The sequence below is a fragment of the Hippocampus guttulatus genome, chromosome 8 (assembly GCF_054856545.1).
Source record: "Hippocampus guttulatus isolate MCC_2025c chromosome 8, RoL_Hgut_1.0, whole genome shotgun sequence".
Lineage (NCBI taxonomy): Eukaryota > Metazoa > Chordata > Actinopteri > Syngnathiformes > Syngnathidae > Hippocampus > Hippocampus guttulatus.
In genome coordinates, this window is record NC_141268.1 from 9,516,266 (window position 1) to 9,543,384 (window position 27,119).

General features: G+C 40.0%; 2 protein-coding genes across 2 annotated transcripts in view; one reads left to right on the forward strand and one right to left on the reverse strand.

Moving 5' to 3' along the window:
• Window positions 1-14,614, reverse strand: part of kif5ab (kinesin family member 5A, b) — an 80,195-nt gene extending 65,581 nt beyond the window's left edge. Inside the window, exon 1 of the mRNA XM_086118342.1 lies at window positions 14,149-14,614. Coding sequence (XP_085974468.1) covers window positions 14,149-14,277 — 129 coding nt within the window. The 5' untranslated portion in view covers window positions 14,278-14,614. The remainder of the gene's footprint in view (window positions 1-14,148) is intronic.
• Window positions 14,615-16,548: 1,934 nt separating this feature from the next.
• dctn2 (dynactin 2 (p50)) lies at window positions 16,549-27,020 on the forward strand. Its single transcript, XM_086118234.1, has 14 exons — window positions 16,549-16,807; window positions 17,075-17,143; window positions 21,701-21,797; window positions 21,893-21,954; window positions 22,300-22,398; window positions 22,500-22,660; window positions 22,973-23,126; window positions 23,501-23,566; window positions 23,717-23,755; window positions 23,888-23,965; window positions 24,653-24,724; window positions 24,813-24,915; window positions 26,052-26,143; window positions 26,386-27,020. Exons 1-14 carry the CDS (start codon window positions 16,772-16,774, stop codon window positions 26,470-26,472), a joined length of 1,215 nt encoding a protein of 404 aa, XP_085974360.1. The 5' UTR covers window positions 16,549-16,771; the 3' UTR covers window positions 26,473-27,020.
• Window positions 27,021-27,119: the final 99 nt, after the last annotated feature.

Consider the following 27,119-nt stretch of genomic DNA (forward strand, 5'->3'; position numbering starts at 1 on the left):
TGAAACAATTGTCCATACAACCCTCAATTGTGAATGGGTCCAAAATAACCCAAAGTGGGTCAAAAAAAATTGTTTATCACTTTTGTTGTTAAATAAATGACCTCAAAGAAATCATGTCAGTCCCATTTTGACCCAATTTGGGTTATCTTTGACCCAATTGTTTTTCTTTTGAATAAGACAGTACTGAAAGTATACAGTATATGCAGTTTTAAAATTTTTAATTACATTTACAGTGGTGCCTTAAGATACACAACTATTTTATTCCATGACCATGTTTGCAACTCAAAAGGTTTGCAAATCATGAAATAAATGGAAATGCCAAATGCCCCTCTTGCATTTTTTTAATGATAAAACAATCACTCTATCATATTTTACTTACACAGCAAACAAACAGTCATGACATTATTAAATCGAATTTAAAATAAATTCACAGCTTTTGCCACACAGCATCGTTGAACACATGGATGTGCTGGACAGTGAGACTTCTCACATTTCTCATCTCATTAGCACGGCGCTAACATTAAGACAATCCTTGAAGAGGATAAAGGATATATGACTGTGAGCACTGCTACATTGTCTTTCTACTGTTCAATCCATTCTTTAAACCTGTATCCCACTGAGCTACGAAGGTTTGTGAGTGTTTGTAACCCGATTGAATGTTGATTTTTTTGTTTGTCCATCAGAAAAACTGTTTGCGACCATTAAAACTGTTGGGGAACATTTTTGCGACTGTTTGTGACCTTGAACGGACCTTGACTAAAAATTATCATTCACTACGTTCGCAAACACTCGCAGGCTTTCACATATAGCACCGCAACATTGATTCTCTTTAACATTAACATTAAGCTATCAGACTGAAAGGCTAAACTATGTGCTTGTCGTTTTTCAACCGGGAATGTCAATAAACGCCTCAACGCAATGCAACTGACTGACAAGGCTGACTGAAAGGCTCCAGCTCACATGTGATCTTAATGAGGACAATAAAGCCATTGAAAATACATGAATGGATGCACTCTCTGATTGAGTGCTAAGCAGCCCAAGATGTCTGGTCTTAACTGAGTGCTCCTTTCCCAGACAAAAGCGATTCGTACTCGTAATAATCACATCCCTGAGCGTGCCCCTTGGAGGCGTTGAAGCCCAACAAAACTTCACTTCCAAAAAATGGCCACCATGTCATGGCCAGATGAGTCATTACAGTATGAAATATGTTAAAAACAGTTGCTGGAGACAGTGAGAGATGCGGGCAGCGAGTTGGAGGATTAGCAGTGATGCCAAGCAGCAGCGGTAGCATTCAACGGGAGAAATGAGCTCACGTCTTGACCCGGCACTGCAATCCCATTACAGTGTCCTAATTGGATCGGGTGTGTACTGTGTAGCAAGAGCATTAGAGCACTTTAGTGTGCTCAGGGGAGACCTTCGGACATTCCATTTGTGATTCTGCTCTCGGTTTGCAGACACCGCAAGGCAAGTGCATGGGCAGGATGCAAGGGGTATGAAATCAGCTTGCATGGTAGGATATAAATTTGAAATAATCGAGTTTTATTTTGCTTGATTATTTTCTATTGTTTGTTTGTTTGTTTGTTTGTTTGTTTGTTTGTTTGTTTATTGAACATAAAACATATATACAGTAATAATTTGACAGAAAATAAGGTAGATAAAAAAAGTAAAAAGAAAGAAATCAATCTTCATTCAACACAGTTATTATGTTCAAGGGAGTAGGAAGAAGTAAAAAACTTATCTAGTCCTACCCCGTTATGTGATTGTATCTAATAAATCATTTTTATATCAATCAGAAAAGTAAGAAGAAAGAAGTCTCCATTAAGGCTCATACTTTACCCTTAACCGTGATATTTTTACAACTTTTGGTTTGTATCGGGATTATATACTTCCACACCCTGACACTCTTGTGTCAATTTTCTCTTAAATTCATAATGGATATTTATATACCTTTCTCTATTTATCAACTTAGTTCTGATTTATCATTATATTTAATGTTTTGAATTTATCATTTTAACTCTGATTGATGTAGGTTGTTTGTACTATTTTTTTGAATTTGTTTTTTAACTCAGCAAGCGATTTACTCATTTTCAGGTCCGTTTCGAGATTATTCCACAGATTAACACCTTTGATAGATACACTTCTTTGCTTGATGTTTGTTCTTGTTTTGAGTTTTTTGAATAAGTTGGTACCTCTTAAATCATAGCTGCTTTCTCGAATTTCGAAAAACTTCTGAATGTTTTGGCAGAGCAGGTTATTGTGTGCTTTGTACATTAATTGGGCGATTTTAAAGTCAACCAGGTCATAAAATTTCATCGTATTTAATTTGATAAATAGTGGATTTGTGGGTTCCGTATATTTTGATCTATTAATAATTCGAATTGCTTTTTTTTGTAGGTTGAGAATAGGGAGTGTGTTTGTTTTGCAGGCATTTCCCCATATTTCCACACAGTAGGTCATATATGGTAATAATAATGAAGTGTATAATGTGTACAAAGATCTCTTATTTAGCACTTCCTTGGTTTTGTAGAGGATCCCTACGGTTTTGGCTATTTTTCTTTTTACGTTATCGATATGTGGCTTCCAACATAGTTTTGAGTCTATTACTAATCCGAGAAACTTGGTTTCATACGCTCTTTCTATCTCAATTGAGTTTACCATAATTTTAGCTTGGTGTTTGATTGGTCTTGTGCCAAAAACAATTAACTTCGATTTTTTCAGGTTAAGTGACAATTTATTTCTGTCGAACCAGTTTTTTAATTTGTTTAATTCGTTTTCTATGGTTGTCAGGAGCTGTTTCAGATTTATTCCAGAACAGTAGAAAGTTGTATCATCAGCAAATAGGACACATTTAAATTGTTTTGAGACCTTGCAGATATCATTTATATATAAGATGAATAGTTTTGGACCAAGCACTGACCCCTGAGGAACTCCGTGAGTGATTTTTAGTTGATTAGTTTTTTTATTGTTGAGTTGCACGTACTGATATCTGTTTTCTAAATAACTTTTTATCCATTTATAAGCTACACCTCTAATGCCATATCTTTCTAGTTTTTTCAATAATATACTGTGATCTATTGTGTCAAAAGCTTTTTTTAGATCTAGGAAAACCCCAACAGTAAATTCTTTGTTGTCTATATTAGTGGCTATTGCTTCCACAAACTCCATAACTGCCATTGAGGTGGTCCGCTTTTCCCTGAAGCCATATTGATTCTCACTTAACAGCGCATGCTTTTGTATAAAGCTATCAAGTCTGCGAGAAAATAGTTTTTCTAATATTTTTGAAAATTGTGGTAGTAGTGATATTGGTCTATAATTTGTAAACCGATGTCTTTCTCCACTTTTATAGATTGGAATAACTTTAGCAATTTTCATTTTTGATGGAAAGATACCAGCTTTGAATGACAGGTTGCATATGTGCGTGAAAGGTCGCACTACATATTCTATAATCTGCTTTATTATTGTCATGTCAATATTAAAGCAATCAGTTGACTTTTTATTTTTAAAAGTTTTTATAATATTTGATACTTCTTCTTGTTTTACAGCAGTAAGGAACATCGTGGAGGAGTTTTTTTCTACATATCTATCTATTTCAAACAAGTTTGTTGGATCAGGAATTTGTTTTGCTAGGTTACTGCCGATGTTGACAAAATACTCATTAAATTCAGTTGCTATTTCTGCAGTTTTTTCCAAAATAGTATTTTTGCCTTTGATAAAATACTCTGGATAATCCATTTTTTTAGGACTATTTCTGATTACTTGGTTAAGTATCTTCCATATTTCTTGTGTGTTACTTTTATTCTGCTCTAATAGTGCATGATAATGATCTCTTTTACTGGTTCTTATAATATTTACTAGTTTATTTTTATAGGTCTTATATTTTTTTTCTGCTTCTTCAGTTCTCAATTTTAAAAACAATTTATATAAATTGTTTTTCTTTTTACATGCGTTTTCTATGCCTTTCGTTATCCATGGCTTACTTGGGTCTTTATACTTTTTGGAGACTTTAGTTAATGGAAAATGTTTATCATATAAGGAGATTATGGTAGACTGAAATACTTCAAACGCTGTATTTGGGTCTTCGTTTGAATAGACCTCGGTCCAGTTTTGTTTTTCTAGGTCTTGCTTAAAGGCGTCGGTGGAGCGTTGGGTTCTTAGTCTTATTTCTGTTATGCGAGTTGTTGACTTAGCTTTTCTATCAAAATAATTATGAAAAACTGCAAAAACAGGTAGGTGGTCACTTATGTCATTAATGAGAAGTCCACTTTCCATTTTATGGTCAATCTTATTTATAAATATGTTATCTATTAATGTGGCCGTGTCAACTGTTATTCTGCTATTCATGGGCCAGGAGTGTTTTTCACACAAATATTTACTGTACAGTTATTATGACTTTATCACACACCTACGCGAACACAGTGATGGTGTAAGGTGCATTCCAAGGTGTGTTACAACAGTTTGGGATTTTTCCAAGTTATTTTTATTGATTTATTTTTTTACTTTTGGTTTTCAAATTCACTTGGTTTAGATTAGTTAACTTTTTAGAGTGGGTTTGATAGTATTATTCATGTTTTGTTTTTTTACTTGGATATTTAAGTATTTTAGTTTTTTAGATATGGAGCATTTGTCAAATGCAAGATAAAAATAAAAAGTCACAGTATCATGTAATAATATTGTATATTAATATAATCTACCTGTATACTATACTATTACATTAGTAGACAAGTATACTATAGTATATTAGTATACAAAATATACTGTAATTATAGCAAGTTTTAGTTAGTTATATAAATGTGAAATGCAGTTTCAGTTCGTTTTTTTTTTTAAACACTCATTTTATTTTCATGGCAGGTTAATGTCATGCATGGCAGGTGAATGCAACACTTAAAATTGTCCATAGGGGTGAGTGTGAGCACAGATGGTTGTTTGTCTATGTGTGCCCTGCTATTGGCTGGCAACCAGTTCAGGGTGTACTGTACCCCGCCTACTGCCCGAAGACAGCTGGGATAGCCTGCAGCACAACCGCGAGCCTTGTGGGGAGAAGTAAATGAGAACATGGATGGATGGACTTGACAGTAAAGTCACCTGGCCTTAACCCCATAGAAAATCTATGGGGTATTCTGAAGAGGAAGATTTGGTACGTCAGACCCAGCAATGCAGAAGAGCTGAAGACCACTATCGGAGCAACCTGTGCTCTCATAACACACTGATACGACGTGACTCCACGCCACGTCGTATGGCTGCAGTAATTCAGGCAAAAGGAGCTCCAGCTATGTATTGAGTGCTGCACATATTCATATTAGTCACATTTATACTTTTCATTTGGCCAACATTTCTAAAACTCCTTTCTTTGTTATTATTCCAATTTTCTGATATAGTGAATTATATTTTTCAAATATAATCATCTAAATTAAAATGAATTAGCACTTGAAATTTATCTGTTTGTGTGGAATGAATGTTATGCATTACACAAGTTTCACCTTTTCCATGGTATTCCTGAAATAAGTTTTCATGATAATCAATTTTTTTGACGAGCATCTGTACTATGTTAAATATATTAATGCTTACATTATTAGTTACTTAAAAAAAAGCAGTCATTATTGAGTAATGCATTAGGCTACTTCGTAATGTGTTACCACCATCAATGTTTAATACACAGCACTCGGGTCAGTCGTATCTTCAGGCACCACCATAAACCACAGAGGCCAGGGGGGAAAACAACCAATCAAAGAGAGAAATTGTGTGATTGACGACATTTCAATCGTTTGGTTTTTTTTTTTAAACAACACACATGACAAAATTGATTTGGGGGAGAGACACATGATAAATTATCATCTATGGCAAGTCTCCATTTAGAGATGTAGGTTATGTTGTTGAGATGGAATATCATTTTAAACTGAGAACCCACTGTAACATCAAAGCCAAAAGGGGTTTGCTGGAAAAAAAACAAAAACAAAAAAAATAATAAAACAGAGTCAGCTGCACAACATCTGTGCTGTGACGCAATTCCTCCAGGCAGCATTACTGTGTTCTATTGCAACAATGGGTATGGAAACTCATCTCCAGTCGTTACACAGAATCACATTTATTTTACAGCTGCAACCCATACCAGAGCTTGGTCAATTAATACCATTAGTGAACATCCAAACTTGTAAGACTTGTAAGCACACTGGGGAACGACAGCCAAGGAGAGCTAATCCATAGAATTATAAACAAGTGTGCAGAAAATAATGGATCAATTACTCTTGTTGTCCACATTTATCGTGGACCCTTTTAACATGGTTGAGCAGCAACCAAATCAGCAGCTTGCAATCACTTCACATTCTCGCCATGAAAACGCTCTGGGAAATTGACAAGCCAATAATGTTAATGGTCAGCCATTAATTGTTTAATTAGGTTTGAAACCCTGGTCTGACTGAGGCTATTTTGTTACGAGATTGGATTGATTGGGTGGAAATTGTCGCAGAAGGGTAAAATGCACCCTTTTGCGGACAGCGGTTACTACAGCTTATCATGTTAACAGGTTACAGCGTGTATGAAAGCGTCAATCAAGAGACATGCAAAAAAACAACATTCGCTTGATGTACTGTACGTGTCATTTCAGTCGTTATCCATGCGGATTTTGTGAAAGGAGGCCATTTTTCACAATTAAAGATGATTTCAAGGTGGGGTAATAAGATGTCTGTGACACGCTTTTGCTAAAAGATTCCAAAGATGAAGAATAACAGCATAGTGTATTTTACAACCAGTCTACTGTGGGGCTAATGTTGGCTGCAGTTTTTGTTACCCTGCCAATCTGGGGTGCAGCTCGGTGGTTGCGACAAGACGAGCGGCTGCTTCTGGCGGATGCGCAAGCCCAGAGTGTGAAGAAAAAGGCAAGCTCCCGTGAAGGCAATTGAAGCATGGAATGTAGTTTTTCACTCACTAGGGCAGCACTTTGTTCCATAGCGGTTGAATGTGGTGGATGCAGCCAAACAGAAAGAGAAAACTCTTTGTTGGCATTTACCGTATTGAATGTGTGTTTAAAAAAAGTTACTGTTTGTCAGAGTTAGAATCGTTTTAGGTTTTTCACTTTAGTTCTTTTTTATCTCACGTTGACTTTTGTTTTGAAAATTTGTTGTAATTAGTTTTTAAGAGCAGGTTTGTTAATGTATTTTACTTTTTCGTAAAGCCGTTGTTTTGATTTTGTCTATTACATGCCGTATTTCTCAAGCGCGGGGCAAAAAAAGTTCACTAAATGTGCAATAAACTCAACTTCAATTCGAAAATGACTGCTTTACCTGTGTTTTTCTGAATGGATGTCGAGCAATAATGAAATAAATATATTTAAAACCCCGAAAGCTCATGTGTGATATTAATTGATGAAAAAAAAGAACATTTTCAGTTTAATTATAGTTATAGACACGTAAGATGTAGTAGATATTTACTTTTGAGAGATTACTCAGTATTTTGACAAACAAAATAATGACTGATGCAGGAAACCAGGGTACTGGTTACTCTTTTTATGAAAACGTACTGTATGTATTGTGGTCTGGGAAATGTATGAAAGCTCCTGAAAAAAAACTGTAAAAGGGTTTTGACCTTTTCAAATGTTTTTGAACAAATATTATTCAGAATATAATACACATTTTTTTTTGTTTTTGCTGAATTTACTTAATTTAATTTTGCCAAGTGGTTGCACGAAATGAAATCATCTGGATCCAGATATAGATAAATATACTGTATATTTTTAATATCTGGATCCAGATTATTTTATTTTGTCCAACCATTGGACAAGCTAAAATTCAGTACATTCAACACCCCATTTTTTTTTCAGTGTACCTGAGAATGTGATTTTACAGGAGAGTCATTTTGAAGGTGGAGGAGGTCCTCAAGGGCATTAAAAATAAGTCACTAAATTGAGAAAGTAATGGTCCACAGCCGCCGCCGATGAACACAGCCGGCGACCTATATTTTAAAAGCACCACAAGAGTCATACCACAGAGGAAGGTTAAGCGTTGGCCAACACTTTCTTCATCTTAGGCTACTGCGGGGGGGGGGGGGGGGGGGGTGATGCCTCTTCAGTTACACTCAACTTAAGCACTTCTCTAGAATTAAATCACATGGGTCCACGACAATTGCCAGGCAAACGAACCATCAAATCACTTCATTTCGCAGCAAAAAGACTCCAGAGAATGCTGAGATACAGCGACAGTTAAAGGACTGCCGGGAAATAACATTCATCTCGGTTTTAAATTCTTGCCGTCTTGTATTGCTCCAGGTGTGATGCATACAATCCATTTTCATAGTGTGTAGCCACTCACATGGCAGCAAGCATGCGAAAGCGATAAATCAACACCAGAAAGGTGGGGAAAAAAACACTTGCTATCGAGAGGCGACCATTATTATTTATTCACTTTGAAGCATGGCACCTATCTCCACTCGTACCCTACTCCCAACCCCTTTTACCAGAAGAAGGTCCCACGTGTGATACCGCATCATTGCAGACAGTGAAATAATGCTGACAGCTGTGTCACTATACAGCAGAGTGCTGAAAAAAACACAGGCTGAGCCTGAGGGTAGTGTAGAATGAGTACGGCTATTAGAACGGTTGCAATACACAGGGACCAAAACTAATAATAGAAAGCACATTCAGTCCCTTTCTGTCACACAGGTAGGGCTGAACAAATAGCCAGTTGCAGTGTTGTCATTACTTGCGGAACAACTAGAAAAATTAACTAGGCCACGAATGTGATGCACTTATGTGTACTGTAATAGCGTTCTAGCTAGCTAGATAGCTGGCTAGCTGGCTGGCTGGCTGGATCGATGGATAGATAGATAGATAGATAAACCCCATTGAGAATGCATTTTGCCTGCTAAGAGAGGGTGTGAAGGCCCGGAAAAGCCTCACACAAATATTCAAATGTTTGGTGAAAGGTTTAATTGAGTTACTGCAACTCAACAAAGTCTATTTTAAGTTCCTCTGTTCCAATGTTAGCTCTTATTAAATACAGCGTTTTGTTTCAAATCATATCATCTCATATTTGGGTTTCGCGTATTTTAGTCACCATGCCAAATTTTGTATAGATTATGAACACCTCTCATCACAGCAAACCATGGTGGCATATATAGATATATAACCTATATGTGCCACCATGGGCAGAATACCGTATGTAAAAAATGTCATGGCTAGTGAAGGTCAGTTCATATTCAATGCTACAGCCAAACCGAAAGGTTAGATGCGAACCAATCAACTCGGGTGGTATTTCAGTGTCTTTTCATCGTTGACATAATAAGACTTGCTGAGTGAATAGTGTCAGTGCCGTTGCCTGGCAGGTTTACTGGAGTAAATAAGAAAGGCTAGAAGTGCAGTTTGACGATTCTATTCGAATCCGACACTGTAGATGGGATTGAGGCCACCATGTGTATGAAGGTTATGCCATGCACAGTTCATCCCCTCCCTAATGAAGATGAAGCTGGCGAATGAAGATCCCTTCAAAACGCACTCTATCTCAGCTTGCACATCAGGTACCCCCGCATGAGCTAAAGATCCAAATCTATAATCACATGTGGGGCAGTAATAATCAGTTCCAGGGTGAAACTGATTAGTAAGGTGAGGAGTGAACTCATTTCTTTAGATTCCTCACTCTTCATCAAGTGTTAGAGAAAGTATAACCATTTTAAAAATACTGAAACAGTAAACCTTACATACAAATGCAAGTGAGGCTGCGTATGGTGATGTTGGAGTCTTTCTGCTTAGAATGAGAGTCCACTTACTTCACTTGACATCTGTCTCATCAAACCTTGCCGCCATGCTCCTGCCACAAGCACACTGTTGTCATCTGTCCAGTATATGTAATTCAAATTTGGTTGCAATCGCACAAAATCACGAAAGGATAAGTTGTCCAAACCCTGACCTTAAACCAAAATAACAGACTTCCGGTGTCTTTTCAGGCATGGCTTCCAAATTCGTCAGCGACACAACTTCGACCTGCAGCTGTGCGGTCTAAATTCCAGTCTACTTTCTGTCACCAAATTGTAAGGTGCTCTGGGGGCATGAAATGAAAAATGCCTTCGGTCCGCCACAATTCCCAGCGAGGCGCAACGGTCTGCAAAATTTCCAGACATGGCAAAGAAGACTTGAAGATGTGCCCATTTTTATGCCGAGCGCACGAGCGCCTGTCTACCAAAATAGTGCGCCGTGTCTTTTTAGGCATGGCTTCTTAACTTTTTTGTGGGTCTACTCATGATATTGCAGTCAAATTAAAGCTACTTGTTGCTAAGTGAAACTGGGTTCAGGGGCTACATTTCCAAACTTTCAAGAGGTTTGGGAATTACCTAGCCAAATTTATCACAATGTTCATCCACATCCAATAACCAAGACTCAAATTCCTCGCAACTTAGGGTTGTACTTCTGTTTAGTATATGTAATTCAAATTTGGTAGCAATCAGATCAAATATAAGTTAATATAATGTGCGAAGAACCCCTGGAAATGTCTAGGATGACCCAAAAATGACTGCTTCAAACCAAACTTGACTTTTAAGACATGGATTCCAAGACTTTTTTTGCGGGTCTACTGCATGAGTCATGATAGAGAGGTGCAACAAAACTCATGTTGCCAAGTGAAACTGGCTTTGGGGCTGAATTTTCAAACATGGTGGGGTTACCTTATTTAGCTACACTGCATGACCGCCCCCCCCCCCCCCCCAAAAATCCTTGTCACTATGACACTGTGAGTATGCCAGTAAATAACTGCATTGGTACATGTCTCATCAGTCAAGCATCACCACTTCGTGTTCAAGTCTCCCCACCCTCCCCTGAGATGTTCTTCCATCCATTTCGAGCACAACAAGTCTCTTCACATCTCCTCCGACCAAGTCTGCTGTCAACAGCTCAGATCACTGTGTCTTAAACCTCTTAAACCTCCAAGTGGACCAAAAATGTGTTCTGTAATCTAAATTAATTCAGAGCATAAGCATGTGCCTACCTGACATTTTTTAACCCTGATCTTATCTGATGGCAGCAGCATGAAACACTTGCAACATCTTCTCTGTGATTATACCAAAGGCGACAGAAGAGGAACATTAACTGTTTTTTTTTTTTTTTTTGCGTAACTAAGCATATCTCGCACTCATACCTTTCCCACGTAAAAGCACTTACGAGAGCAAAAACACCAACACAAAAAATGCTTTTGTGATGACTTTTGTCAGAATGGAGAAGAAAGCGCAAATTTGTCACAGGCTGCTTTGCCTTTCACAAGTCATTGGCTCTGAATACGAATAAATAATACAGCAGAGTGTTGGAATACAAAGCCATTGTTATCGCAATAGCAAAAGGAAATGGAAGTCATCCGTTGCAGGGTTCAACTGTTGGCATCACAAAACCCTTGTTAATTCTACAAGCACTATTTGAAGTAACTTCTATTAACAGATATACACAAAGTCCCGAAATAAATTCACTACTGTTAGAATTAAGAATAAACAAGATTTATTAGGCCATTTTTTTCACAATTGTGGTGTCTTAATAAAAGGTATGTGACATCCATTCATCAAACTCCGAGTATTCAGTGTTGCCAATTTACCAACTAATCTTGTGAATTTATGTGGACTTATTTTAGGTGACTTCCCATCCAGACTGTAAATGTCACTTGCACAAATCTGTTGAGTAATTTCATAAGATGTCCATTTTTCTGTGTCCCATTAAGACATGTGAAGGTTATTCACATTGCAGATTAACATTATTTGCTGGCAAGCTAGTGTAAAAATAAGTGGAACACCATTAGTATTAAAATGTAAAAAATAAAAATAAAAAAACCCACAATATAAAACAATTAAACGCACAAGGACACGGATGGCTGGATGTAAACGCTGGTCTGTCGTTTTATTCATTTATGGATTTATTTACTTTTTTAGTCATTTAATCTCGCAGTTAGGGTACAGAGGCCCTGGCCTTCCTGTGTGGAGTTTGCATGTTCTCCCCGTGCCTGTGTGTGTTTTCTCCGGGTACTCCGGTTTCCTCTTTTCCCTCCAATTGAGTTGTATTTAAACATTTTAGAGTACAATTGCCTCCACTGGCCACTAGAGCGGGAGTAAATCTTCAGAATGCATCAAAATCTCTTCACTCAGAGTACATGAGGGTCTTGTCTGTGTAAAATGTAGGTGAGTAACTTGTTCTCATCAAATAAAAGTTTCTTTGAATCATTCATTCATTAATTTTCTGACCCGCTTATCCTCTTGAGGGTCGCGGGGTGTGCTGGAACCTATCCCAGCTGTCTTTGGGCAGTAGGCGGGGGACACCCTGAACTGGTTGCCAGCCAATCGCAGGGCACACATAGACAAACAACCATGCGCACTCACACTCACACCTAGGGACAGTTTGGAGCATTCAATCAGCCTGCCATGCATGTTTTTGGAATGTGGGAGAAAACCGGAACACCCAGAGAAAACCCACGCAGGCCCGGGGAGAACATGCAAACTCCACACAGGGAGACCGGAGCTGTAATTGAACCCGGTACCTCTGCACTGTGAGGTTGGCGTGCTAACCACTAGATTACCGGGCTGCCTGATTTGAATCATTTGGAGTACAATTAATCCACAACTTTGAGCAAGATTTATTCAGAATATTTTACTCTCTTCCAAGTAAAAAATTGACTCTTTATACTTGGATCAAAACTTAGTCTATTAAGAGTAAAATTTCCTCTATGAAATTTATTGTGTAGGTTCACTGAAAACTCTAAATTGCCCATTGGTGTGAAAGTGAGTGTGAATGCCGATTTGTCTATTTTATGTGTCCTACGATTCGCTGGCGATGATTCTTGGGTGGACATCACTTTTCTTGCCAAGTTTGCTAGGATAGACTCCACTACATCCAATTAGGAACAACTGGTACAAAAATGGATGCACGAATGTGTGACGTGAGTGACTGATGACCCGCAGGCTGTATCCCACTTCTCTTGCCAAAAGCTAACTGGGACAGCTGGAGCTCACCCGCGACCCTAATGAGGACAAGTGCTACGGAAAACGGATGAATAGATGGAGCCCCGTGATTGACTGGTGACTGGTGGACCCTAGCTGCTCCTGCCAAAAGTTAACTGAGATTTTTCAAATGTGCCCTTAATGAGGACACATGGTATAGAAAATGGATGGGTGTGCCCAGTTATTGATTGGCAAACAGCCTGTGGTGTACCCCACTGCTCTCACCAAAATTCACTTTGGACAGGCACCAGCTCACCTGCAACCCTAATATATATATATATATATATATATATATATATATACCTGCAACCGCTCACCTGCAACCCTAATATATATATATATATATATATATATATATATATATATATATATATATTAGGGTTGCAGGTGAGCTGGTGCCTGTCCAAAGTGAATTTGGACAGGCACCAGCATTCATATATATATATGTGTGTGTGTGTGTGTGTGTGTGTGTGTGTGTGTGTGTGTGTGTGTGTGTGTGTATATGTGCATGTTGTTTCCTAATATTATGGCTGACGGTGTACATGAGGACGCCGGGTGGCAATTTTCTGCAGTCTCCACGATCACTTCCACTCAATCCTCACACCAGATGGGTGTGGATTTCAATCTCCCATTCAAAGAATGACCACATTTGCATTTAAACTCCCTCAAAATCCTCCACCTGCTGCCTCCATTGTGACATGGGCAATTCCTAGTTCCCATCAACCCCAGGTATACTGTGCCTATCGATATGTAATTGAACATATGTGCAGCCTCTTGTGGCTTTTCTATCTGCTGGTCCAAATCAGCATGCATAATCGACAGCCATAAAAAAGAAAAGAAAAAAACCCTCCCTGAACAGAAAGGAACCACGTGCATAATCAGGACTCCCGTTTGACTGGCTTTTTGATAGCTCGTAATTTACAATCAGGCGTTGCAGTGTGTCCTCAGATCAATTGTGATACAAGGTGAAGCATTAAAGTGCATTTTAGAAGTGCGTGACACTAAAGGTCACACCAAAAATGGTATAAAACATGGTATGCCCATTCGTTGGGTTTGTAGATTGGAATATTGATGCATGCCTCCCTCAGAAGCTTTTAAACTGCCCCAAGTGTGCATTAGCATTAATTGACATGACAATGAGGAAGCCCATTTAATAGTAAAAAAAATAAATAAATCATATTCACGTTAGTAACTTACCCCAAGGAGAACAGCGTCTTCACCTTGGAATACTGGGATGAACTTATCTCCACGCAGGATTTCCGACCGGTTGAGTGGACGAAAACGACACAGCACCTTGATATTGCATTCAGCATTACTGTCAGCCATTGTTGTTTAGTAATAAAAGAAAGAAAAAAAGAAAGCAAGAAGTACAGCTCCACAAAAAGAAAAAAAACAATCAAACAATCTCCCTGCAACCTGTTCCCAGTGGATGCTGGCTTATGCACACGCAAGGCAGTGCATTTGCAAGCTTGGACTATATACTCTTGGGGTTATTTGATGTTCAAAAGCATGGAGAAAAAAAAGGGGTTAGAAAAAGAGAAAGAAAGAAAACAACCCCAAGGCGCAATTCAGTGGTGAACAGATGGCAGAGAGTTGCACTGGGGTAGAACAGTCCAAACTGGTCTGGTCGACAGCGTCTGCAAAATCAGCATGCTCGCATCTCTCGTTCCTCATCTCTCCCTCTCCCCATGTGTGTGTGGCGCTCTCTCTCTCTCTGTCTCTGTCTCGCTCTCCCTCACCCCCACGCCCCCTCTCTCTCTCTATCTCTGCCGTGCTCTACAGGAGTGGGTGGGGCTTCCGACATCCTCTCATCAGCACCACTAGCGATCCGACACTATTACACGCCCCCCATAATCACTGATACTGCCATTTTTAGAGCTCATTTTATCTGAAAGTTCACCACAAAAGATTTTTCAAGAAAGGCATGTACTCAGCCTAAAGTGGATTGCCAGGTCAGTTCCGAAAATACGCTCTTTCAGAACACCTGCACAAGCCAATAAAAAAAAAAAATCTGGTTTTGCAAAGAAAATGTTTAATGTGACTTTGTGCTTATTTTTGTCATCATAGAGTGCCGTTGTATGTGTTCCTAATACTTTTGGTGGATGCAGCACATGCCACTGGGAAATGTCAGCACAATGAATACACAACTCAAAAGTATGCAGCTCTTTCTTACCTGGAATCAGATTGTCATCAGAACGATGCCCGTGGGATGATTAAGGATGACAGAACACTTAAGGAAGAGGGGGGCCATGTGTGGGTTGGTCATTCTTGATCATACCATCCACAGTCAGGGATTCATGAAATAAAATTCCAAAACTATGCCCATTAGACTCAAATCAACAAATCTAGCTGGAACAAATCTAAATAAAACCATTTTGATGAGCTTACTTTATTAGATAATGCAATTTTCTTAGCGGTGGCTTTGCTTTTGTGTTCGAGCTCATAGTCTACTTCTGCTCAAGCACTGATTCGCTAGCTATTAGTCAAACAGTGATCAATTGTCACAGATGGCCGACACCATTTTGGATACTACTATCAAGATCTCAAACATTTAAATCATTTCACACAAGTCTCTGAACTATTCACAATTCTAAATCTTTTAGTTTTGTTCCTGCTTGCTGCTTGTATCATTAGTGTGTGTGCAAGATTGGTATGTGTCCATTTTATTTCATGAAACCGTGATTGTGAATGGTAGGATAAACGTCTTAGCCATGTTTGCTTACCATGGTGTGTAAGTAATAATTTAGATTCAATTCCAAAACTTACTTTTTCAGAATTGAATGTTTTTTTTCCTTAAAACTGTTTATTTTATAGTTTGCATTCAGATCAAATATACATTATAAATATGTATTTAGTGTTAAAAACAACAACAAATTGTGGCAGAGTATCCAGGCGTCTTTGTATATTGCGTCCATGTAAAAATTGCAGAACAAACAGATATCAAAATGTTCCTAGTTTTATAATTGTACAGTAAATGACTGATGAGCCATATGGTAGAGTAAGCATTTTACACCTTCTATTTGATTCAAACCTTGAAATCTATTCCATTTTTAGCAAACAAATTAAATTATGTACAATATTTATTTTTTTAACTTAAATCTAATATTGTTGCACTCTGGTGACTGCCTTCGCTTAAAACTCCCATAATCAAACATGATAGCTAATTTCGAAGTTCTACCTTACATGTTTGCACAGAATGCTGCATATTGTTACTTTTCCAGGGGCACCAATCTTGTGGCGTGACAATGAAGTCCAGTTTTCATGGACCTAATCTGAATGGGGACCGACCGACCTGGCAACCGCTTACACTTGTTGGTTTGAGTGTTTTGCTTGTACCTTTAGCGCCGCCACGTGGCTACTTTTGCGACAACTTGTAAAAATGAGAAATGAAGTAACGTCAGTTATTTTAAAGGATCAAAAAATAAACACAAAAAAACGTTGAATTTAGTTTGGGTTCTGACTAGCAATAAAATTTGGTTGATTTTTTTTATGCAAAATCCTGTCTTGTCTTGGCTAAACACTGCGCACGCGCATTGAGGCGACGTTTTGCTTTGCGTTTGATTTGCTTACCAGAATGAGCCGTCTCCGTCGTCGACGTCTAGCGGCGCCTCAATAACAGAGCGAACGCGCGACGCAGTGAGAAAAACCAAACGTACAAAACTGTCAGGAGCCAGTGACTACATCAGCCTAAGAAGCGTCCGCTAGTCGCCCGGTTCTGGTTGCGGTTGCCTTTTGTCACATTTCGACTCAGCAGATCGATAAATAACACGTTCTGTCGTCTTTGTTGTTGCGTCGGCATTGCAATTTGCTCTCACGCACAATGGCTGACCCCAAATACGCCAATTTACCTGGAATTGTAAGTTGCTATTGCTTCGTCTGGTTAGCCCAGCTTCGGCTAAAACGATTAGAATTTGCTAACATTGACTCAGCTGTTTTACGAGCGTTACTAAAACCTACAAATGACAGTATTGTACGATTACACATTTTAAATGCTGTTGTTATGGTGAGCTAAAATACATCGTAGAGAAAGTTGTATTATGTTTGAACGAGCCGGGGCGTCGCCCCTGCTCCAAGCTACTGCTCGTTTATTTTGGTTCTAATTGTTATTTTGTCGTTTAAATAGGCTTTTAACGAGCCGGATGTGTACGAGACGGGTGACCTACCAGAAGATGACCAGGCTCAGTTCGAGTCCGTAAGTTGCTTGCTGTAGCATAACAATATTAAAGTCAATCATGATTCTGTTTTCGACCCAATTACGTAATGAAATTGACAAATGCTTATTAGTAGTCAAATTGTATTTTGGAAAATTAACCATCGACTAATTGAATGCTGATAGGAGCAGCCTGATTGGACTTTTCATGTTGAAAGGAGTTGCTTGTAGGCCTTATTCGCCAGCCTTTACCTTGACTTTGAATATCGCATTTCCTCAAATAGTGGCATTATTAAACTCCACAATACCAAGAATTTGGCAGAATATCCAACTATGAATTGACCATAGGGTGTGAATAGTTGCCTTTTTGTGCCCTGCTCCTGACTGGCTCCCAGTCCAGGATAGACCCCAATTTTCTCACCTAAAGTCAGCCAAGATCATGACCCCAATGAGGGTAAATGGTGTAGAAAATGGATGGATGTGCTCTTTGATTGACTGGTGACTAATCAAGAGTGTACCCAACTTCCTATGCCATCTGGAATTGAAGATTCAAAGTTGTCAATGTTAGTCGATATGTGCTCTGTAAATGGCTGGTGACCAATGCACAAGTCAGCTCGGACAGGCTCCAATTTCCACACGACCATCATGAGCACAAGCGCTGTAGTGAAGGATGGATGGATATTAATATTACTCCTAAAATACTATATATTACAATTCAAATAAATGTGATTGGTTGTCGTTGTGTTTTTGAATGTTCTTAGCTCATCCCCTTGCTAACTTACCAGGTCCATATTGCAGTATGAAGCATCATGACCTTTTTTAAGGTCATGATGCTTAACATCATACAGTATCTTATTACCTCTTCAGCTTTACAGATGCCATGTCTGCTTCTGCAATGACATTGATTGCCACATTTGGTGAGGGGGTGGGGGGGTTGTCCTGGTGCAGTGTTTATTGACAAATGTAGACAAAGAACTTCACAATTAATTAGGGCATGGCTTCTATTTGAGCAATGGCCACTATTTGAGGAAGTCAATACAACTAAATGAGTCACTTACAGTATAATAACTGATTGGATTCCAAGAGTATGTTGGACTCGCACTGTTTTGTGTTGATTTCCACTGCTGTGGTTTAGGGGATTATGATCTCTAGAAAGGGCTTTTTGACCAATTTAAAATGTTTGGACTCCTAACTTTGAAGAGTTTAAACCTAATTGGCATTTTCCCTTCCCTACCGATCTTCCCCTCCAAATGCCCATGTTGTTCTGACTCTAACCCACCTTTCCTCGGACCCTAGCTTTTACAAGTAAGATTGACCGTGTTTTATATTTCTAGTGGGCTTCATTGGTGTGCGTTTACTTGCATGAGTTTTATAATCACACTTCCACTTTTCCTGTGTTCATTTGAAAGAAATTAGCAGACTCAAACTGTGAATTGCAGGGGCTCACTGTATGCGTTGCTATTTTTAATCATTTCAGAAAGATAGGATGACTTGCCTGCCTCTGTGTACAAAGAAAGGAGTGTCTGTACTCAAAACTATATTTCCACGCCCTCTCTTTAACTTGTCATGCTGTCTAGCAGCTGCTTCGTGGCTAACCTTACTCCTCCCTCTGACTAACTTGGCTGTTTCAAGGCCTCCACATCTTAATAGCACCTTATCTTAAAATCAGCCGTATTGCATGTGACACCACGAGCTATATTGACCGATGCAAGGGGTGTCAGATAGGTTGCAGATCTGATAGATATTTAAAATTCAAACGGCACACTTTCAAATTAATCCTTTTGGAGTCTCAGAAATCTTCCTACACTCCTGGATGGATTCTTTTGGAACTGTCAGACGCTCAAGTGTATTTTCAGCAGGCACGAGTTATCCTGCGACAACTTCCACCTCTTCCCGCTCACTGAACAAAGCAAATGGCACAGGATTGTGCTGATTAATCCTTAGGCCCACATTTAAGGTGAAAACTCGAAACATATATTTTTGTGGCTATATCCCTGGAACCTTTCTGACACACTGCTTATGTTGGGATGTTAGAGAGAAATGTGGCAATGTGTTCGTGTGTGGCGACACTACAAGAGCCACTCCTCGGTTTCTGATACAATTCAGTTCCTACGATGGTGAAATAACCCAGATTTGTATGCAACTAATAATGCACGGTAGTCTTATCCCAAAACCACATTCATAGATTCGTAAAATCATAATTATAAAATATTTGTTAGGAAAAACACTTAAGTACAGCAGTAACTGAGATTTTGCCCAGTGCAAATCAGCCCCCCCCCCCCTATACTGTACTTTTTTTTAATGGGTGCCCATTGAGATGTTGGAGAGAGGCTCAGCATGGAGAGGCCTGTAATTCCACAACACCTATTGACTGATGAGGCCCACTTTCAAAAACCCTCACTCATCAACGGCAAATTCTTAAAAACAGTGCTATCACAGGTGACATCGTACGCCTTTATAACAATATTTGAGCGTTGAATATGGCTAAAAATAGTGTATGCGCCTTATATTTAAAATGACTTGACTTTTTAATTCAAAAACTAAAGGTCCAATGAAACCAACTTTCCACCAAATACATCGCATGGGGTAAGGGACAATTGTAATTTGCACTCAAGAGGCACATTTGGAATGTGTCATGGCAGTGTTGCGAAGGAGGGAGGCATACACACACAAAGGGGATGGATATACCCGCCACTGTGAGCTTTCACTTTATCGAAATACACCAGTGAGGTTTAAACATCCATATCTACCCAAACAACAGTTAACACATAAAATAGCATAGCCACTGTATATTCTATTTAAACTATAGCAAAAGTGTAGACTCAACTCAGTTTTTAGAGCACTTAGAATGTATTGTTTGTACATTAAAAAGACAACAAAACAAGGGTAGCGTCTCATACTGCATTGAAAGCCAAGGAATAAAAATGGGTTTTAAAAAAATGGTGCACCGAGAGGTTATTCCATAGTTCTGGACTATCTGTAGAAAAGGCTCTTTCCTTTCCGCGCTTCTGCTGATATGTTGCTAAACGCAGCCATACAGGATGTATGCCACTTGAAATGTGCGTGGAAAGAGACGACGAATAAATTGAGTCATACAGGTCATTCGGAATTGGACATTTCGACCTGCGGTGCACATCCAGCTGAATTGTGCTCCACTTTAATGGATGCGTGAGAAAAATCTTTTGAGATTTCCTGTGGAGTTATGTCAGTTGTCCATGACCATGCATTTGTAGTGTGTATAGAGTGTAAGAGGACCACCTACCCCCTTCCCACACCTCACACTATCACAACTGGGGCAAGAGAGAAAGAACTGGAGACATCCACGATGAATTTGGTGTGCTCAGTGAAGCATTCACTGCTTTCTTTCTGATCTTTCCCTGATCCCAGTCAGCTGATCCTGCTCTGACTGTGCGTGTGTTTGTGTGAGTGAGTGAACGTGTGTGTGATAACCACATTAATGTGTTGTCTCTCTCTCCCTCCCTGCAACCGTTTTATGCTCTTTCTAACTCTCTTTGGAAACCCAAGGAGCTGGTAAGAGCCTGACTAACCCTCCTTGTCGCCATCCCGCTTCCTCCCGCCCACCCTCCCTTCATCAGTGTAACCTTCCGAGTGTCGCCTCGTTTCATATCGTCTTGTGTTTTAATCCAGTCTTCAGTTCATTATAATTACCACTCAGTCAACACTATTGGTTCCTCGTTCCATTCATGTACCGTAGTGCACTTGGTGTTCCGTGACTTTAATAAGTTCAACATATTGACGAGTTTTAGTGCGACTCTGCTTTTTAATCAGACTGAAATCACCAAGGAAATCCTGCCCCAAACTAATCTGCATTGTTTTAATTTTGCCAATCATTTGTTTCATTTGTGACAATCATTTAAATTTCAAAGGGAATCTGTCTGAAGGGATTTTGTTGGGTGTAGGTGATCAACTTTACTTGCCAGTTTTCATTTTTTTATGCTATCATACATACGGGGGTCCTTGGTTTACAACGGTGACAACGTTCATTTCTACGTTGGAGACAAATCGACACGTATGCCAAAATGCAGCATCCACTCGATCGCTCATGCACACTCATGCAGAAGCCAGCATTACGGTAAATATTCTTGTGAATAACATCTCGGCCATAAATGTTCAACTATCCAGTGAAAAAGAATTGAGTGTGGCAGTAGATGGGCATGATAACGTGTTCTTAGTCCACTGCACAAACGAGTTCATTGCATGCTTTTCATAGCTTCAAAACATTGTTTATGTCTGGAGTAGAGCTGCAACTAATGATTATTTTAATAATTATTGATTGATGAAGAGGATATAAAAAAATCCAAAGTAAAAGCGCATTTATATTTTGATCAGTCTGATTTCATGGAGGACTAAAGAAATTGGAAAATATTTTTGTTGAGAAGCTGAAATTCTGAGGATTTGGACAATTTTATATTCTATGATTAGTCATCAAAAATTAATTTGATAGTTGATAATTACTAATAGTTGTCGATTAATCATTGCACATTTAGTCTGGACCCTGCTAAACTGAGGACCCCTGCCCGCATATATACACACACACAACACACACACACTGACTTGTTTTGTCCCCCCGCATAACAGGAGGAATTATGCAGCGACAGTGTGGAGAGAATCGTGGTCAACCCCAACGCTGCTTACGACAAGTTCAAGGACAAGCATGTCAACACCAAAGGACTGGGTCAGCTTCTACCTGATCAATGGACCAAAAAAGTCCACCAACTCCGCTGGCTTTTGAATTAGACTTTGTTTTGACTATTGTTTTAATTTGCACAGACTTTTCAGACAGAATCAGCAAAAGCAGAAGAGTGGGCTACGAGTCTGGAGAGTTTGAAATTGTGAGTACAGTGTGCTCCGGACACACCTTTGATTCTGTTTGGAGGCGTTCCAGCCGAGAGAAACAAAACTCTCATAAACAGGAATAAACCGGGATTTAATCGATTTGAAGGTAGCCACAAAACACAATTGTTCATTTAAATTAAAGATTAAAAATGTACAACAAAGAAATGCTTTTTGATTAATTGTATGTTTTTTTTTTGTTTGTTTTTTTTTTGCATGGACATCCACCTATGGCAAAACAAAATGTCTCTGTTTGAATACGGTGCCTTTACCGCCTAATCTTATCCCATGGAAATCCCTTTGCAACCATATATGGTTTGTGTTCTTGCCTTGTTGTGGTGCAGCTGGGAGAGGGCTGCGGCGTCAAGGAAACGCCCCAGCAGAAATACCAACGTCTGGTGAACGAGATCCAGGAGCTCTGTCAGGAAGTGGATGCCATCCAGGTAGCCTCGCTCACACGCACGCACACACACACACACGTTCTTGAATTGCAGGCACCTATTGGGGTGACACTGTCACAATGTTGTGCATTGACTGTCGCCAGGCCGTCACAAAGGAAAGCAACGCTGAGGAGCGCCTGACCCCGGTGGTCCTCGCCCAGCAGGCGGCTCAGCTCAAGCAGCATCTGGTTTCCGCTCACCTCGACACACTGCTGGGACCGCAGGCTCACATCAATCTGGCGGATCCAGACGGAGCGCTGGCCAGGTGAGCCACCCTGAATGTCCGGCCTGCTGGTCTCACAGCTTGATGGGGGAGGAGAATGAAGTCATTACAAAAGAAGTGGCGCTACTTTTTTTTGGGGGGGGGGGGGGGATGTTTCATGCTCATGTCCGAGAATTTGTTTTCATACAAATATTGAGTGGAGGTGTTTTTGCTACTGCATTAGCACCGGTTTGTGATAAATTAGAGGGTTTTCAGACTTGCATTCAAATTCAGGTTACATCACCGCCATAGGAGAGGAACTCCATCGTACTGATGACTCTCCCTGAAACCATTTGGCTACCTCTCCTTCCTCAGGCGCCTTCTCACACAGCTAGAGGCAGCCAAGGGCAGTCGCAGCTGCTCTGCCGGAGACAGCAAGGCGCCGGCATCGGCCAAGGGGCCGGACGGGGTAGTCCTCTACGAGCTGCACAGCAGGCCCGAGCAGGAGAAGTTCAATGAGTCTGCCAAGGTAACAAAAATAAAAATAAATGCAGCTGAATCCCAAAGTCACCTGCAACAGGTGACCATCTGCTATTTAAAGACTACATAAAATGTGGATAGTTTTGCCTTCCCTCACGTTTGAAACACGAGCAGTTATTAAAAAGCCAGTTTTACACATTGGAACCTTCTTTGAATACATGAAAATATTTGCAAGCATTAAAAAGTGCTGTGTGGTATGAAGACGCATAGATGACAGCAATACGCAACTCATGGCTTCCATGGACCCTGCCTTCTTGTCTTGCATTCTCAGTACAACTCTTACCCCCTCGCATAAGCGCTATTTAATTTACAGTCATCAAAATAAAGAGTGCATTAAATTGCGCTGCCTCGTTCTCTCTGTAGATGGCAGAATTGGAGAAGCGTCTGGCAGACCTCGAGATGGCTGTTGGCTCAGCATCAGACAAAAAGGTACCAGCGCTAATTCCATTTGTCTGCTTTCCTCTTCAGACCTCACACAAACACACACAGTGTAGTCATGCTTCCGTTGCTATGGAAACCTCCCACCTTGATTTATTTGACTGTGTTTAACCGATGCTGTTCTTGGCTTTTCCACTGCAGGGTCCTCTGAGCGCCGGCATGCAGGGAGTGACTCTAACAGTGAGTCGTCCACTCTTAATTATGTTATCACCACAATCTATAGCCAAAGAATGAGGTCACACTTCAGAGATGACATCACTTTCTGTTACATTTCCCTGGTAACCTGGCCCCTTTTTTTCCCCCCTGCTTCAGGATACTTTGGAGCTTCTCCAGGCTAGGGTCAGTGCACTGGACTCGACTACTTTGGATCAAGTGGAGGCCAGGCTGCAGGTATGGTTTACACTCAATAGAGGTGTGCAAAGTGCCATTTCAAATGGCCATCAACACACATTCTTTTACTCTCAGTAAAGCTTGGATGTTCTTGTAGGCTTTTTCTGATGGGAATATGTATTATTTTGTTTAAGGATGTTCGTATTAAAATGAAAAGGTTGTTAATAAATAGTAATTTACAATTCACAATTGCCAATACAGCTACAAAATTGTGGCGGAGCACTACTTTTGTCTAAATGAAGCTCTAAATTCACTTCACGCCACGGGGGAAGAAATCGGAGCACCTTCCCAGTTTTTTCCCAATTGATGCCTGGCACCAGTGAATGTGCATCAATCAATAACAGAGGATGTATTCCAAATTAAAATCGGAATAGCCGAATTCGCTAATTTCGGTGGAGGTCATGTTGTTCTTGATGTTCTGTGTAGGGTTTAAACTATGTATCGGCATTTAGATACATTTTTAAGGGGGGAAGGTGTCTGCTATTCACCAATCTTTGCCCTTCACAGCGAGTCTTGGTCCCGAAGCTCGACAAATAGTGAGAGTTGACTCCATAAAAGTATACTCACAAAAAACACAATAAAAATTAAAAACAACTTTTACAGGTTTCACTCTGAAGATTGAAAAACGTGTCAAAGTGACATCATGTACAATAGCTAACACGAGCACAATGGATTCCTCCATTCTAGAGCGTGCTCGGGAAAATGAACGAGATCGCCAAACACAAAACAGCCATCGAGGACGCCGACACACAAAACAAGGTTAACCCATGCTCCACTTTCAGTTTACTCACATGTACCGGCATGTCAAGGATTTGCTGTTGTTTGCTAAGCTTGACTGTGTTTGCAGCTGTCGCAGCTGTATGACGCGGTGCAGAAGTGGGAGGCCATGTCCACCTCCGTGCCTGAGGTGGTCCAGCGGCTGGTCACAGTCAAGGAGCTGCATGAGCAAGGTAATGAACTCACGAGACTCAACAAAGCATGCAATATTGCGAACGTGCCGGCGTATTGTTGCTTGGAATCGCGGTGCCCAAGGAAGCTTGCTAACGGGGGATGTATTTAGGTTAGCGGGGGAGGGGGCCAATGGTTCCAAGCGCGCAGAAATGTTGTCATTGTGTGTAAACGGAGTGCAACACTAGACAATGGGAGAATGATAAATGATTCGATCGCAGCTTCTTTAAAATGCATCAAAGCAGTCGTCGATTTGATTATTTTATTGGCAAAGAAGCCGTTTTATCATCTTGGATTTTTAAAGGGTACTTCCGACAGCCCATTTCGAGGTATTGATGGGGAAACGGAGCAATATTGTAAAGTTTGATAAATATCTGGTGTTCCAAACTTTGTGTTTCGTCTTGTGTTCACCAAAACTGCACGCACAATCCCTCCTTGATTAAGTTTAATGCAAGGTGCTGTAGTAGTAGCGGGTGTGGTGTCACATGACCTCACAATATATACGTATTGTCAGAAATAGTGTTTAGAGGCTGGATTCCGCAGTAGGTGTTCTTGAACCATCAAACCACCAAATCCATTCAAATGGGTTCCTTAATTGTAATTTTGCGAAAAATACGTGTCATCGTGCAAAAAAATGTAACATCCAATTTTATCATGATGGTAAATGGGGTGCATTTTTATCATGCTTTATGGACACTATACGTTCAAAGTGCTTCTGCCAAGCCTCAAATTCACTTTTTTGAAAACAATCTCTAGTACACATGGGCGCTGATGGCAAAGCAGCCTCAGCCTTTAAGATAGTTACTTTAACCACCAGGATCTCCCACCTTATAGTGTCGAACTGCAGACCCCAAGGTGTTCTACCCAAAATCCATCCATTTTCTGAAGCATTTATCCTCTTGGACTCATTTTAAAGCCGTGCGCTCATCGTACAGGCTGCTATCTTAGCGCTAAGCTAACCGGTGTATTTTGGCATCCTCTCCGGCAAGCGAGGTTTTCACCATATACAATGCTGTCTCTCGGTGGCCCAAGACCAGCATAGTCATTTATTCCAATGGGGAAATATGATTTGAGGGTCGAGCACGGTCACAGAATGAATTATTCAACTGAAGGTACTCCCTTTTTATGTCTCACACAGCTATGCAGTTTGGCCAACTTCTTACCCATCTGGACACTACTCAGCAGATGATCAACAACTCTCTGAAGGACAACAACACCCTATTGACACAGGTAAGGAACATCAGACGCTTACAGCCCCGCACCGCCCCAAAGCACAACGAAACCTTTGTGATGGTGATTACGCAGTTTGAATCCAGTCACCCAGTAATTAATAGATACTCTCTGACAGTGTCAATGAAAACCAAGCATCATCCTCATTTGTAAAGTCAGATTTTTACATACAGCTCCTGTGTCATATCTCAAAAAAGTTGCTCTTCCTCAAATACATCGTCTTCTCCACCTACTCACGTCAGGTCCAGCAGACGATGAAGGAAAACCTAGTGGCCATAGAGGAGAACTTCGCCACACTTGACCAGAGAATAAAAAAGGTATCCAAATAAAGCTGCATCAACAAATACAAGAAGACAAAACGTTTGGACGTGAACATGGACAAATGAGAGTTCCACATTGACTCTTTTGACCAACACTACCCTTCACCCTTCCGCCTTCCGTCCTTCTTCCACTGCTCTCTTCCTCCACCTATGCCTTCTTCACCAAGTGGAATGTTGGGAACGATTGAAAATAAGACCAAATTTCCTCAAGCTAATTGAACTGACTGTATTTTATGATAATTATAAGAATTAAAGATTCAAGTTGAGACTGGATTTGTACTGTATCCACGTGCAGTTTAATGGTTCACAGTCATGTTGGAAGGATACATCAAAGATGTATTTAAAATAAAATAAACCTTTGTGTTGCCTCCGAAGGAAAAATGTGTAAATATGCCTACATTATCTTATTTGTTTGCTTGTGCGGCAGTCGGTCACTTGTATTTATAATTATGACTGGGAGGGATGCGCCATACACACACACTTTCGATCGTCTTTGTCATTGCCAACTGTATTGTGGTCAGAAAATATGATCAGATCAATAAAACAGATTAACTCGACTTTTTTTTACGTACCATATTATGGATTTCTGCCACTTGTTCTACTCGATGGGAAGCAGTAGGTGGCAGCATAGCACTTAATATAAAGGACACAAAGGA

Excerpts from the sequence above, each read along its gene's own strand:
- dctn2 (XM_086118234.1), top strand. The coding sequence starts at position 16,772 with ATGGCTGACCCCAAATACGCCAATTTACCTGGAATT. Across the intron at positions 23,567-23,716 it reads GCTCAGCATCAGACAAAAAG|GGTCCTCTGAGCGCCGGCAT; the intron begins GTACCAGCGCTA and ends TTTCCACTGCAG. Across the intron at positions 24,725-24,812 it reads ACGCCGACACACAAAACAAG|CTGTCGCAGCTGTATGACGC; the intron begins GTTAACCCATGC and ends CTGTGTTTGCAG.